We start from the raw sequence: 16,298 nt of genomic DNA, 5'->3' as shown, positions 1-16,298 counted from the left end.
TCCGAAACCCCAAAAATTGCCACCCCTGGACTCATCACCACCCTTGTTTTTAGTACCCGGGACATGACCCCCGCAAATCCCTCCCAGTACCCCCTCAGCTTAGGGCATGCCCAAAACATGTGCACGTGGTTCGCTGGTCCTCCCGCGCACCTAGCGCATTTGTCCTCTATCCCGAAGAATTTGCTCAGCCGAGCCACCGTCATATGGGCCCGGTGAACGACCTTAAATTGAATCAGCCCGAGCCTAGCACATGTCGCGGTTGAATTTACCCTACTCAGGGCCTCTGCCCACAGCCCATCCTCCATTTCCCCGCCTAGCTCCTCCTCCCATTTAAGTTTCAGTTCCTCTGTCTGGGACCCTTCCTCCCTCATGAGCACCTTATATATACCCGAGACTCTACCCTCCCCTTCTTCCCTCCTAGAGACTATTCTGTCGAGGATCCCCATTGGCGGGAGGCGTGGAAAAGATGGGACCTGTCTACGAACAAAGTCCCGCAACTGTAGGTATCTAAAATCATTTCCCCTTACCAACCCAAATTTCTCCTCCAAGCTCCTCAGACTCGCAAAGCTCCCTTCCAGGAACATATCACCCACCCTTCCCACCCCCACCCGCCGCCATACTCGGAACCCCCCATCCATACTCCCGGGGGAAAACCGATGGTTGTCGCAGATTGGCGCCCGCTGTATGCCTTCTTGACCACTCTATCGACCTGCTTTGCCACCTTCAGGGTACAATGGACCTGAACTCCCAGATCTCTCTGTACATCAATTTTCCCCAGGACTCTTCTATTGACCATATAGTCTGCTCTTGAGTTAGATCTTCCAAAATGCATCACCTCGCATTTGCCTGGATTGAACTCCATCTGCCATTTCTCTGCCCAACTCTCCAATCTATCTATATTTTGCTGTATTCTCTGACAGTCCGCCTCGCTATCTGCAACTCCACCAATCTTAGTATCATCTGCAAACTTGCTCATCAGACCACTTATACCTTCGTCCAGATCATTTATGTATATCACTAACAACAGTGGTCCGAGCACGGGTCCCTGTGGAACACCACTAGTCACCTTTCTCCATTTTGAGACGCTCCCTTCCACCACTACCCTCTGTCTCCTGTTGCCCAACCAGTTGTTTATCCATCTAGCTAGTACACCCTGAACCCCATACGACTTCACTTTTTCCATCAACCTGAAACTTTATCAAATGCTTTACTGAAGTCCATGTATATGACATCTACAGCCCTTCTCTCATCAATTAACTTTGTCACTTCCTCAAAGAATTCTATTAGGTTTGTAAGACATGACCTTCACTGCACAAAACCATGCTGCCTATCACTGATAAGTCTATTTTCTTCCAAATGTGAATAGATCCTATCCCTCAGTATCTTCTCCAACAGTTTGCCTACCACTGACGTCAAGATCACAGGTCTATAATCCCCTGGATTATCCCTGCTACCCTTCTTAAACAAAGGGACAACATTAGCAATTCTCCAGTCCTCCGGGACCTCACTCGTACTCAAGGATGCTGCAAAGATATGTGTTAAGGCCCCAACTATTTAGTCCCTCGCTTCCCTCAGTAATCTGGGATAGATCCCATCCGGTCCTGGGGACTTGTCCACCTTAATTCCTTTTAGAATACCCAAAACCTCCCCCTTCCTTATGCCGACATGACCTAGAGTATTTAAACATGCATCCCTAGCCTCAACATCCATCATGTCCCTCTCCTTAGTGAATACTGATGCAAAGAACTCATTAAGAAGCTCACTCATTTCCTCTGACTCCACGCATAAATTCCCTCTTTTGTCTTTGAGTGGGCCAATCCTTTCTCTAGTTACCCTCTTGCTCCTTATATACGAATAAAAGGCTTTGGGATTTTCCTTAACCCTGTTAGCCAAAGATATTTCATGACCCCTTTTAGCCTTCTTTATTGCACGTTTGAGATTTGTCCTACTTTCCCAATATTCCTCCAAAGCTTCATCAGTTTTGAGTCACCTCGATCTTATGTATGCTTCCTTTTTCATCTTAGCTAGTCTCACAATTCCACCCGTCATCCATGGTTCCCTAATCTTGCCATTTCTATCTCTCATTTTCACAGGAACATGTCTGTCCTGCACTCTAATCAACCTTTCCTTAAAAGACTCCCACATTTCAAATGTGGATTTACCCTTAAACAGCTGCTCCCAATCCACATTCCTGAGCTCCTGCTTAATTTTGTTATAGTTGGCCTTTCCCCAATTTAGCACTCTTCCTTTAGGACCACTCTCGTCTTTGTTCATGAGTATTCTAAAACTTATGGAATTGTGATCGCTATTCCCAAAGTAATCACCGACTGAAATGTCAACCACCTGGCCGGGATCATTCCCCAATACCAGGTCCAGTATGGCCCCTTCCCGAGTTGGGCTATTTACATACTGCTCTAAAAATCTCTCCTGGATGCTCCTTACAAATTCTGCTCCATCTACGCCTCCAACACTACATGAGTCCCATTCAATGTTGGGGAAGTTAAAATCTCCCATCACAACCACCCTATTGCTCCTACATTGTTCTATAATCTGTCTACATATTTGTACCTCTACTTCATGTCGCTTTTGGGAGGCCTATAGTAAAGTCCCAACAATGTTACTGCACTCTTCCTATTTCTTAGCTCTCTCCATATTGCCTCAGTGCTCGAATCCTCCATCGTGCCCTCCTTAATCACAGCTGTGATATCATCTCTGCAACTCCTCCACCCCTTTTACCTCCCTCTCTATCCCTCCTGAAGCATCTATACACTGGGATATTTAGTTGCCAGTCTTCCCCATCCCTCAACCAAGTCTCAGTAATACCAATAACATCATATTCCCAGGTACTAATTTCATCTGCCCTAAGTTCATCTGCCTTACCTGCTACACTTCTCGCATTAAAACAAATGCACCTCAGACCACCTGTCCCTTTGAGATCATCATCTTTTCCCTGTCTACTCTTCCCCTTAGTCACATTGAGTTTATTATCCAGTACCTTACTGGCTTTAATTGCTGCCTCTTTACTAACCTCTAACTTCCTAATCTGGTTCCCATCCCCCTGCCACATTAGTTTAAAACCTCCCCAACAGTGTTAGCAAAAGCACCCCCTAGGACATTGGTTCCAGTCCTGCCCAGATGTAGACCATCCGATTTGTAATGGTCCCACCGCCCCCAGAACCAGTTCCACTGTCCCAAAAATCTGAACCCCTCCCTCCTGCACCATCTCTCAAGCCATGTATTCATTCTGACTATTCTTCAATTTCTACTCTGGCTGTTTTGTGGCACTGGTAGCAATCCTGAGATTACTACCTTTGAGGTCCTACTTTTTAACTTATCTCCTAACTCCCTAAATTCTGATTGTAGGACCTCATCCCGTTTTTTACCTATATCGTTGGTGCCTATATGCACCACGACAACTGGTTGTTCACCCTCCCCCTTCAGTATGTCCTGCAGCCGATCTGAGACATCCCTGACCCGTGCACCCGGGAGGCAACATACCATTCGGGAGTCTCGTTTTCAACCACAGAAATGCCTGTCTACTCCCCTTACAATTGAATCCCCTATGACTATAGCCCTGCCAGTCTTTTTCCCACCCTTCTGTGCAGCAGAGCCAGCCACGGTGCCATGAGCCTGGCTACTACTGCCTTCCCCTGGTGAGTCATCGACCCCAACAGTATCCAAAACGGTATACCTGTTTTGGAGGGAGATGACCGCAGGGGACACCTGCACTGCCTTCCTGCTCTTTCTCTGCCTTTTGGTTACCCATTCCCTGTCTCCCTCACCAATCCTAATCTGCGGTGTGACCAACTCACTGAACGTGCTATCCATGACCTCCTCAGTATCGCGGATGCTCCAAAGTGTGTCCATCCGCAGCTCCAGAGCCGTCATGCGGTCTAACAAGAGCTGAAGCTAGACACACTTCCTGCACATGAAGGAGTCAGGGGCATCGGCCGCGTCCCTGAGCTCCCACATTGAACATGAGGAGCATAACACGGGTCTGGGATCTCCTGCCATTTTCACACTTTACCTTAACTGATTACAAATAAAGTATCAAAAATTGAATAAATGAAAGGAATAAGGATTTTACTTGCAATCACAATACTTACCAACGCACAGAGTTAAATTTCTCCCAGCTACTGCTAATTGGAGCACTTTCCTTACCAGCCAATCAGGTCACTGCTTTGCTGTGATGTCACCCTTCAAGCTAAGTTTTTAAAGAGATAAACTTACCTTCCCAACAACCATGGTTGGTTTTTTTTGGTTAGAGGAGGGGGTGGGGGGAAACACTGAGGAAGTGTTTCGGGTTTAACTGTCACTTGACAACAGCCCCGCCACAAACCACATTCAAATCACACTGACCGCACTGCACGTATGCAAATCTACCCAGAACAGCCAATCAGTAGTTCCGCTCTGCTGCCATCTTCTGGATGCTTGCCTTCACTTGAACACCTAGGGTCTCTTGCACAGGTACACCTTCAAATTACGCTGACCGCACTACACGTATACAAATCTCCCCGGAACAGCCAATCAGTAGCTCCGCTCTGCTGTCCTCTGCTGGATCTGCAGATGGAGTTACAAGGTGGGATTTTAGGCCGTTCATGCTGGCGGAATCTTACAGTCCTGCTGATGGAGTGCCCCCCACCATGGGTTTCTCTGTGGCAAGGGGTGCGTCCAATGGGAAACCCAGTTGACACCGGCGGGACCAGAAGATCCTGCTACCAGCCACCGTCTGCAGAACATGAAAACTGAAAAAACTGAAAATCGCTTATTGTCACAAGTAGGCTTCGAAGTTACTGTGAAAAGCCCCTAGTTGCCACATTGCGGCGCCTGTTCGGGGAGGCTGGTACCATGGAGGGAAGGAAAATCCCACCCATGGTCTCCATAGAGACCATTAACTTGAAAAAAGAAATTCAAACTTGCAGTTGATAATTGAAGTCATGCACAAGAAGATTTCATGTTTTAAGGCTTTTACTACAACAAACAGAATAAAAGCACTATTAACCAAACTCTTGTTGTCGACAACGTATACTCCCCCTCAGGGAATGCTGTGGCATCATGGCATTGTCACTAGGCTTGTAATCCAGAGACTCGGGGGAATGATCTGGGGACACAGGTTCAAATCCCACCATGGCAGATGGTGGAATTTAAACTTTAAAAAAATCTAGAATTAATAATGGCGTAATTGTTGTAAAAACCCATCTGGTTCACTAATGGAAATATGCCACCCTTATCTGGCCACATGTGACTTCAGACCCACAGCAATGTAGTTGACTCTTAAACACCCTCTGAAATGGTCCAGCAAATGGCCCAGCCAGCAATGCCCACATCACTTGAATGAATAAAAAAAAACTACCAAACCTACCCTTTTTACTTTGAATACAACCAAAAACCCACTTCACAGGCATAGTTTACACAGTGTTTTTCAAACTTTTTTTCCTGGGACCCATTTTAACCAACTGGCCGACCTTCATGACCAATGCCAGCTGACCTTTGTGCACACAATTATCACTACCCTTTAACGCGACAGGTGAGCCTGCTTGGTGCTCATGATCTTATTGCTTTGTCATTCAATGTTACAGTTCTGCTGAGCACTTTATCTGATAATTTCATCTTTATACTGCTTTACTTCTGATTTCAGCTTCTTCTTAATGAGTTGTTCACCAGAGGCCCTGGAGCTCACACCAGCACTGCTTTGTCCTGCTATGGACTCTCCTGTGCAGCTCAACATCACTGCATTGTACTGCCTTGGACTCCGCTGTGCAGCTCTCTCCAGCAGATTTAGTTGTGAGATTATGGCCTGTTTGTGCCTCCGGCCCTCTTTTCCTTATTACGAAACAATCCATTTTCAATTCTTCCGTCCTACTGCTTGCTAGCTGACAGCTACAAAATGGAGGAATCTCTCCTCCGTGATTTCACGCCCAGAGCACATGGTGTCAGTGTATGGGGCACGTGACCCGATCTCTGTTGCCGCTTCTCGTGGGAAGACTGTTATTTCTTTAAAATAATCTGGTTCAGGGATAGTGTGCTGCCGTCTGGGGCTGGTGTACCCTTCTGTACTGTAAATTCTATGATTCTCTATGAGTCACTGCATGCAAGACATGGCTGTTGCTATGGCTCGAGTGGACAGTGATCGAACACAAATCCCTGTGAGTTAAAGTGCTCAGAAACACCACTACCTGAGCAGTCCTGACATCAGTCCTAACATAAAGACAGTGAGTGATTAGTGCCTGTCCTGTGAGTTTGTGACTATGAGTCACAATCAGTGCCAGATAGGGAGACATTGGAAGTGACAACCTGCAGGAACAGCCATTGCGAAGCAGCACCCTTTGTCTGAGACTCAGAGAGGACATTGAAATCACCTCGCCTCTTAACAGGTGATATTTAGGTGCAAGCTGTGAGTTTTGATATCTTTTATAGAATTGAGTTTTGATACTTTGTGTAACTGAGCTTTTCCTACCCTTTAGAGTGGATACTTTTGTGGTAACCTGGTAAGGTACAATAAAGGAGATTGTTGTACAATAATTTGTGTGTCTGAGTGTTTTGTCTGTAATCTTAATCATATCCGAGGTGCAACAATAATATATAGGAAACATTTTTCTCATTACTGGAAGGATTGAGAACCAGAGGCACAAACTTAAGGTAATTAGCAAAAGCTGCAATGGCAATATGAGGAAAATCTTTGTCACGCAGCAAGCGGTTAGATCTGAAATGCACAGCCTGAGAGTGATGCAGGCAGGTACAACTGAAGAATTGTGGTAACTGGATTCTTATCTGAGAAAGAAGAATGTGCAGGGTTACGGGAAGAAGATGTGGCAGTGGCACACCTGTCTACACCTTGGTCAGGCCGACTATTCCCCCTGAGGATTCCGTGATTTCAGACAGCACGCCATGAGGGCGCTGTCCAGTGAGCAGTCAGTCTTCAGCATTGCAGAGAGCCAGCCATTGGCGGCGCTGTCCTGAGCGCCAGGGGTTGCAGCATTGCAGGCAGCCAACCATTGGCGGCGCTGTCCTGAGCGCCAGGAGTTGCAGCATTGCAGGCAGCCAGCCATTGGCGGCGCTGTCCTGAGCGCCAGGAGTTGCAGCATTGCAGGCAGCCAGCCATTGGCGGCGCTGTCCTGAGCGCCAGGAGTTGCAGCATTGCAGGCAGCCAGCCATTGGCGGCGCTGTCCTGAGCGCCAGGAGTTGCAGCATTGCAGGCAGCCAGCCATTGGCGGCGCTGTCCTGAGCGCCAGGAGTTGCAGCATTGCAGACAGCCAGCCATTGACGGCGCTGTCGCGGGAAGCAGCCGTCAGTACAGCAGACAGTTCGCCATGAGGGACGCTGTCTGGGGAGCCTGCCATTTGCAGATGCCGCTGTCTTGCACGGGGCTCCCGGTGGTGGTTTGGAGTCGGTCACTTGCTGTGAGACATGTCGCTTAGTATATGCGGCAAGTCGTCGTTTCGATCCATTCTAAGGACAGGTGTGGTTAGGAATCTACTCCGCTCGTCTTCGCTATCCCGGCCCATCAGCAGCAGCAGCTCCAAGGTCCAATTTAACATTGACGGTCTATGTGGCTCTGATTTATTATTAATTTTTATTGTTCTTTGGGCATTTTTTTAACCAGTTGGAGATTAAAGGAGAGCAGGTGTATTTTCCTCTGGGCTGACAATAGTTGGTCATTTCATTGGATAATACAGTATTGGTGGCCCATCGTGTCTGTACTGGTGCTGAAGCTAACGATTTAACACTCCTGCTCTTTTCCAATAGTCCTATTAATTTCCCCCTTCAGTTGCCTTTCAAAAGTTACAACAAAAAATATTTCCACCACCCATTCCAGATCCCAATAACTTGTCAAGTAAAATAAAAGTTTCTTCTTGTTGCCTCTGATTCTTTTACCAATCATAACCAATCTGTTGCCTCTGGTTACTAAAACTTCTGCCACTGGGAACAGTTTCTCCTTATCCAAACAGTTCATTATTTTGAACACTTCTCCCAAGTATTTTTGTAATCCTTACCTGATGTGGCCTGCATGTGACTCTAGACCCAAGCCATGTGGTTGACATTTAATGGCCTTCTGAATTAGTGTAGGAAGGTACTCCGTTGAAGGACAATGAGAGAAGAGCAATAAAAGATGCTTACATTTCATGAAAGAAACAAAAAATTAAGGCGAACAGCCCCCAATTACTCCAGTCTGTTTTCATAAATGAGGTCTGTTGGCCTGAGCACCATTTAAATCTCTCTTGCATCCTCTCTATGTTCTTGACATCCTAAAGTGTGGTGCCCAGAATTAACACATTGCCCCAGCTTATGCCTAACCAGTGCTTTATAATGCTATACCATAACTAACTTCTGTATTCTATTCCTCTTATTAGTAAAATCAATGATCGATATACCTTCTCTGATTAACCTGCCGATTTCATACATTCCTAGTTCTTTCTGTCCTTGAATCCCCTTTAAATTGCACTATTTAGTTCATAACGTATCACTTCACATGCCCCTGCATCAAATTTAATCTGCCTTATATCTGCCCATTTCACAATCTGTATATGCACTGAAGCATCTTGCTATCCTAAGATAAAAGCAAATTATTGCGGATGCCGGAATCTTAAACAAGAACAGAAAATACTGAACAATCTCAGCAGGTCTGACAGCATCTATGTGGAGAGGGAAGTGGGCTAACATTTTGAGTCTGGATGCCAACTTTGACAAAGACTCATCCAGACTCAAAATGTTAGCTCCCTTCTCTTGCTATCCTCATTGTTCACAACATTTGAGTTTCGTGGCATTTGCAAACTTTGAAATAATGTGTTATATATCTGAATCAGGTCATTAGTACCAGAAAAAGCCATGCTTGAACCTTGGAGAACAGCAGTATGTTTCCCCCCAGTCAAAAGAAGAGCTGTTCACCACTACCCTGCTTTCTGTCCCGTAGCCAACCTGTATCTATGCTACTACTGACCCATTAATCCCATGTGCTTGAATTTTGTGAGCAACTTTATGGGTACTGGTCAAATGTACATATGGAGGCACAGGGCTGACTTGGAAACATAATCTTTATTGTCACAAGTAGGCTTACATTAACACTGCAATGATGTTACTGTGAAAAGCCCCTCGTCACCACATTCCGGCGCCTGTTTGGGTACACAGAGGGAGAAATCAGAATGTCCAATTCACCTAACAGCATGTCTTTTCGGGACTTGTGGGAGGAAACCCATGCAGACACAGGGAGAACGTGCAGACTCCGCACAGACAGTGACCCAAGCCAGGAATCAAACCTGGGACCCTGGTGCTGTGAAGCAACAGTGATAACCACTGTGCTATCGTATATATTGCTGTTTCTTCACTGTCACTGGGTCAAAGTCCTGGCACTCCCTCTGAACAGGCAGGCACTGCACTGGTTCAAGAAGGCTGCTCACCATCACCTTGAGGGTAATTAGGGATGGGCAATAGATGCTGGCCAAGCCAGTGATGTCCACATGCCATAAATTAATTTTTTAAAAGTGCCTTTACAAAATCCATGCTGTCTTTCATTTATAAGCCCGTATTGGAGCTGGAGTCGGCTACTTAGCCCCTAAAGCTCATTTTGCAATTGTACAATCACGGCTGATATGTTATTTAACTCCATAATCTCTTTATACCTTTGACTAACAAAAATATCTCAATCACAGATTTAATATTAACAATTGATGTGATATCAATTGCTGTTTGGGGAAGAGAGTTCCAAACTTCCACCACCCTTTGTGTAGAAATGTCTCCTAATTTCACTCCTCAAAAGGTCTGGCTCTAGTATTGAGGTATTACTCCGACACTTCCCAAACAGTGAAGAGTTTCTCTCTATCTAGCTCCCCTTCATATCTTGAAAGCTTTAATCCAAACTACCATTCACTTTTGAAATTCTTTTTTTTTTTTTTTAAATAATTTTTATTGAAATTTTTCGATACAAACATTTACCCCTACTACATTTTAAATTATAACACAACAAATCCCCCCTGGAAAATCCTCCCCACGCCCTCCCCCGCGCGCACACCCCCCACCCTCCACCCCCCCCCCCCCCCCCCCCCCCCCCCCCCCCCCCCCCCCCCCCCCCCGCGCTACCAGTCTAGCAACCAAACCGTTTTTCCCTTTCTGCCGATGGCCTCGGCAGTCATTGCCCGCGACCCCCCGCTGACGTGCTCCCTTCATTGCTATCCCCCCCCCCCCCCCCCCCTTTCTCCCCGGGTTGCTGCTGTTTCGGCCTCCAGTTCCTATCTCTGATCCAGAAAGTCAAGGAAGGGCTGCCACCGCCGGAAGAACCCCTGTACCGACCCTCTCAGGGCGAATTTGATTCTTTCCAATTGGATGAAGCTTGCCATGTCGTTTAACCAGGTGTTAACACTTGGTGGCCTTGTGTCCCTCCACTGAATCAAGATCCTTCTCCGAGCTACCAAGGACGCAACGGCCAATATTCCGGCCTCCCCTGCCTCCTGTACTCCTGGCTCCACCCCAACCCCAAAAATCGCTAGCCCCCACCCTGGTTTGACCCTGGTTCCCACCACTCTCGATACCGTCCCCGCCACCCCCTCCCAGAACTCTTCCAGTGCCGGGCACATCCAGAACATATGTACATGGTTCGCAGGGCTTCCCGAACACCTAACACACCTGTCCTCACCCCCGAAGAACCGACTCATCCTAGTCCCCGTCATATGGGCTCTGTGCAGCACCTTAAATTGGATGAGGCCCAACCTTGCGCACGACGACGACGAATTGACCCTCTCTAAGGCATCCGCCCATGTCCCATCTTCTATCTGCTCTCCCAGCTCCGCTTCCCACTTGTCTTTCAGCTCCTCTATCGATACCTCCTCCACCTCCTGCATTATTTTGTAGATGTCCGAGACCTTCCCTTCTCCGACCCAGACCCCTGACAGCACCCTATCACTCACCCCTCTATCGGGAAGCAAGGGAAATCCTTCCACCTGTCGTCTGGCAAATGCCTTCACCTGCAGGTATCTAAACGTGTTCCCCGGGGAGAGCTCAAATTTCTCCTCCAGCTCTCCCAGGCTCGCAAACCTCCCCTCTATGAACATGTCCCTCAGTTGCCTGATGCCCGCCCTGTGCCAGCTCTGGAATCCCCCGCCAGTGTTCCCCGGGACAAATCTGTGGTTCCCTCTCAGTGGCGCCGCCATCAGACCCCCCACTTCCCCCCTGTGTCGCCTCCACTGCCCCCAGATTTTAAGGGTGGCCGCCACTACCGGACTCTGTGGTATACCTTGTGGGGGGGAGCGGCCATGGTGCTGTTACTAGCGCCCCCAGGCTTGTATTGCCGCAGGACGCCCTCTCCATACGTTTCCAAGCTGCCCCCTCCCCCTCCATCACCCACTTGCGCACCATCGATGCGTTCGCCGCCCAGTAGTATCCGGAAAGATTGGGTAGCGCTAATCCTCCACTGTCCCTACTCCGTTCCAAGAAAATCCTTCTCACTCTAGGGGTGCCATGTGCCCACACATAGCCCATAATGCTGCTAGTTACCTTCTTGAAGAAGGCCCTGGGGAGAAAGATGGGCAAGCACTGGAACAGAAACAAGAACCTCGGGAGGACCGTCATTTTGACTGACTGCACCCTCCCTGCTAGCGACAGCGGTACCATGTCCCACCTCTTGAACTCCTCCTCCATCTGCTCCACCAGCCTTGAAAAGTTCAGCTTGTGGAGGGTCCCCCAGTTCCTTGCCACCTGCACCCCCAAGTACCTGAAGCTCTTTACTGCTCTCTTAAAGGGGAGCCGCCCAATTCCCTCCCCCTGATCTCCCGGGTGTATCACAAAGACCTCACTTTTACCCACATTTAATTTATATCCCGAAAAGTCCCCAAACTCCGCTAGTATTTCCATTACCTCCGGCATTCCCCCTTCCGGGTCCGCCACATATAACAACAAATCATCCGCATAGAGTGATACCCGATGTTCCTCCCCTCCCCTTGTCAGTCCTCTCCACCCCCCTGAACCCCTCAGTGCCATCGCCAACGGTTCGATCGCTAATGCAAATAGTAAGGGGGATAGGGGGCATCCCTGCCTGGTACCTCGATGGAGCCCAAAATACTCTGACTTCCTCCCGTTTGTAACCACACTCGCCATCGGGGCCGAATACAGCAGCCTCACCCACTTGATAAATCCCTCCCCAAACCCAAACCGTTCCAGCGTCTCCCACAGGTATTCCCACTCCACCCTATCGAATGCCTTCTCCGCATCCAGTGCTACCACTATCTCAGCCTCCCCCTCCACTGCTGGCATCATAATCACATTCAACAGTCTCCGGACATTTGTGTTAAGTTGTCGTCCCTTTACGAACCCCGTCTGGTCCTCATGGATTACCCCTGGCACACAATCCTCTATTCTGGTTGCCAGGACCTTTGCCAACAGTTTGGCATCTACATTCAAGAGGGAGATAGGCCTGTAGGACCCGCACTGTACAGGGTCTTTGTCCCGCTTCAGGATCAAGGAGATCAGGGCCTGTGACATTGTCGGGGGCAGAACCCCCCCCTTTCGCGCCTCATTGAAGGCTCGCACCAGCACTGGACCCACCAAGTCCACATACTTCTTATAAAATTCCACCGGGAACCCATCCGGCCCCGGCGCCTTCCCCGCCTGCATCTGGCCTATCCCTTTAGCTAGCTCCTGCAGCTCTATCGGCGCCCCCAGCCCCTCCACCCGTTCCTCCTGGACCTTTGGGAACCTCAATCTATCGAGGAAGTTCTCCATTCCCCCCCTCCTCCTGGGCGGCTCAGACCGGTACAATTCCCTGTAGAAATCCCTGAAGACCCCGTTCACCTCTTGCCCCTTCTGCACTACGTTCCCTCCCTTCTCTCTCACTCCCCCAATCTCTCTGGCTGCATCTCGCTTGCGCAGCTGGTGTGCTAGCATCCTGCTCGCCTTTTCCCCGTACTCATAGACCGCGCCCTGTGCCCTTCTCCATTGCGTCTCCGCCTTCCTAGTGGTCAGTAGGTCAAACTGGGCCTGTAAACTGCGCCGCTCCCTCAACAGCCCCTCCTCTGGTGTCTCCGCATATCTCCTGTCCACTTCTATAAGTTCCCCCACCAGTCTCTCCCTCTCCTGCCTCTCCTTCCTTTCTCTGTGTGCCCTTATGGAGATCAGCTCTCCTCTGATCACTGCTTTCAGGGCCTCCCAGACTACCCCCACCTTCACCTCGCCCGTGTCGTTCGTGCCCAGACATCTCTCAATGCCCTTCCGGACCCTTCCGCACACCTCATCGTCCGCCAGCAGCCCCACATCCAGGCGCCACAACGGGCGCTGGTCCCGTGCTTCCCCCAGTTCTACCTCTACCCAGTGTGGTGCATGGTCCGAAATCGCAATGGCCGAGTACTCCGTATCCTGCACTCTCGAAATCAGCCCCCTGCTCAGTACAAAAAAGTCTATTCTGGAGTACACCCTGTGGACGTGGGAGAAAAAAGAATACTCCCTCGCCCTTGGCCTGCCAAATCTCCAAGGGTCTACCCCCCCCATCTGCTCCATAAACCCCCTTAGCACCTCTGCCGCTGCCGGCCTCCTATTCGTCCTGGAACTCGATCTGTCCAGCCCAGGGTCGAGCACTGTATTGAAGTCCCCCCCCATGATCAGGCCCCCTGCCTCCAGACCCGGAATGAGGCCCAACAGGCGCCTCATAAAACCCGCGTCATCCCAATTCGGGGCATACACATTCACCAGCACCACATTCTCTCCCTGCAGCCTACCCTTCACCATCACGTACCTACCCTCCTTATCTGCTACCACCTGCGCCGCCACGAACGACACCCTCTTTCCCACCAAAATCGCCACCCCCCGGTTCTTTGCGTCCAAGCCTGAGTGGAACACCTGTCCCACCCACCCCCTTCTCAGGCGTACCTGGCCTACTACTCTCAAGTGAGTCTCCTGCAACATTGCCACATCCGCCTGCAGTCCCTTTAGGTGTGAAAAAACCCTTGATCTCTTGACCGGCCCATTCAGCCCCCTCACGTTCCAAGTAATCAACCGGGTTGCGGAGCGACCTGTCCCTTTCCCCTGTCTATTAGCCATGTCCTGTCCCCTGTTCGCCCCGGGTCGACCCTCCCCTTCTGACCCGTTCCCCATGGCGATGGCCCCCCCCCCCCTCTCTCCTCCCGTTCTTCCCTTCCCGTCCTCGGCCTTTCCAGCAGCAACCCGGTATCCCCCCCTAACCCCCCTCCCCCCCCCACCCCCCCCCCCCCCCCCCCCCCCCCCCCCCCCCCCCCCCCCCCCCGGCTAGGACCCCTCCTAGCCGCGGTGTATCCACCATCGTACTCCCGAGAGTCAGCTGGTTTTCGCTGACCCGGCTGCCCCTGCCACACTCCGACTCCTCCCGATGTGGGGGGGGAGGGGCCTCCCCCCCCCCCCCCCCCCCTTGCCATCCCTCTCTGACCCCGCTTCAGCGCGGGAAAAGCCGCCATTGCTGGCCACACCCCACTCTTCTCTCCTCCCCCTTCCTCCGTCCCGCGCGCGGGAAACAGGGGAAAGCCCGCGCTTTCGCCCGGCCACACCCTACCCCGCCATCTTCAATTCCACCCCCGTCCCCATCCAAGCCCATAAAAAAGCCCCCTTAAAACGAGAGGAAGAAAAAAGAGAAAAAGAAAACACGCATAACCAACTTGCACCCCCCCCGTCCCGCCTCCCCAACTTAACAATATAACAATATAAATAACAAATCTCAAATAAATACATAAATACATAACTATGCCTGCATAACTAAATAACTACCCAATAATAACGTATTTAACCATCACCCTCCATCGAACAGAACAGTAACCATAACCCTTAAAGAACAGATCAAAAAACAGTAAAAAAAAAAAAGCCCCCCCTACAACAACAATAATTAAGGGAATTTGGCAACGGGAAGAGACACACAAAAAGGAACAAAGAAACCCCCCATAACACAAGTTTCAAAGAAACCAAACGATCCATCAACTTTAACCAAGTTCCGACCTGGCCTAAGAAAGACATGGGCCACTTGATCAGTCAAGGGTACTCGGGCGGCCTCGACCGCCGGCGTTCCCAAGTTCTAGTTCAGGTCCAGCTTTTCCTCCCGAACAAAAGTCCATGCCTCCTCTGGGGTCTCAAAGTAATGGTGCTGGTCCTTGTAGGTGACCCACAAGCGCGCTGGCTGCAGCATTCCGAACTTGATCCTCTTTGCGTGCAGCACCGCCTTCGTCCGGTTAAACCGGGCCCGCCGCTTTGCCACCTCCGCACTCCAGTCCTGATATATCCGCACCGTCGAATTCTCCCATTTGCTGCTTTTCTCCCTCTTGGCCCACCTCAGCACTTTCTCCCGATCACAGAAACGCTGGAATCGCACCAGCACCGCCCTCGGGGGCTCGTTCGCCCTAGGCCGCCTAGCCATGACCCGATATGCTTCTTCCAGCTCCAGGGGCGATGGACCGGCCCCCTCTCCCATCAGGGAGCTCAGCATCTCCGCTACATATTTCGGGAGATCAGGCCCCTCCAGGCCTTCTGCTAGGCCCAGGATCCTCAAGTTCTTCCGCCTCATTCGAGTGTCCAGCTCCTCAAAGCGGCTCTGCCATTTCAGGTGGAGTGCCTCGTGCACCTCCACCTTTCCCACGAGGACCGTGGCCTCCTCCTCCCTTGCAGTCATCTCCTGCTGCAGCTCTCTTATCGACGCCTCTTGGGTCGCCTGGGCCCCCATCAGCCTTGTGGTCGTCGCGTTCATAGACTCTAAGAGTTCCACTTTCAGCTCCGTAAAACACCGGAGGAGAGCGGCCTGCTGCTCCTCCGCCCATTTTCTCCAATCTTCTAGTGCGCCACCGGCCGCCATTTTGGTCCTCTTCCCCCGCTTTTTTCGGGGAGCTGCTGCCGCTTTTTTTGTCGCCCCACTCCGAGTACCGACCATAAAGTTAGTCTCACTCTCCTCAGGGAGCCTTCCCCCACCGGGATTCGTCTTTACAGTACCGTCGGGGCCCTCCAATCGGCCCTTAAACACCTTTGTCGCAGGAGCGGCCAAATGTGCGACTTAGCTGGTCATAGCCGCAACCGGAAGCCCACTTTTGAAATTCTAGGGAATATAATCCTAGTTGGTGTAATGTCCTCCTAAATTAATCCATATCTAGAGTCCAGATGTTCTGGTAAATTCATGCTGTGCTCCTTCTAAGTCGAATATATCCTTCCTAAGATGTGATGCCCAGAATTGCTCATAGTACTTTTGGTGTGGTCACAGTTAGCCACGTGACACCGAAGGTTGCCATCTGGCTCACCGCGCCTGTTCTGGCCAAAACAGAGCTATCCCAGTCAAATCCCACTTCCCAGCACTTTGCCTATAAGTTACAGAA

At 50.2% G+C, this 16,298-nt stretch overlaps 1 protein-coding gene across 2 annotated transcripts in view; it reads left to right on the top strand.

Annotated features, from left to right (window-relative positions):
* Positions 1 to 7,295: 7,295 nt before the first annotated feature.
* lap3 (leucine aminopeptidase 3) overlaps positions 7,296 to 16,298 on the top strand; it is a 59,091-nt gene continuing 50,088 nt past the window's right edge. Inside the window, exon 1 of one of the 2 annotated variants that reach the window (XM_038791558.1) lies at positions 7,296 to 7,524. In XM_038791558.1, the coding sequence (XP_038647486.1) occupies positions 7,408 to 7,524 (117 nt within the window). In that variant the 5' untranslated portion in view covers positions 7,296 to 7,407. The remainder of the gene's footprint in view (positions 7,525 to 16,298) is intronic. The other variant, XM_038791559.1, reaches the window with a different exon arrangement.

This window comes from Scyliorhinus canicula, chromosome 3, assembly GCF_902713615.1.
Source record: "Scyliorhinus canicula chromosome 3, sScyCan1.1, whole genome shotgun sequence".
Taxonomy (NCBI): Eukaryota; Metazoa; Chordata; class Chondrichthyes; order Carcharhiniformes; family Scyliorhinidae; genus Scyliorhinus; species Scyliorhinus canicula.
Note: the sequence above shows the minus strand (reverse complement) of the source record. Positions and strands in the feature narration are given on the sequence as shown.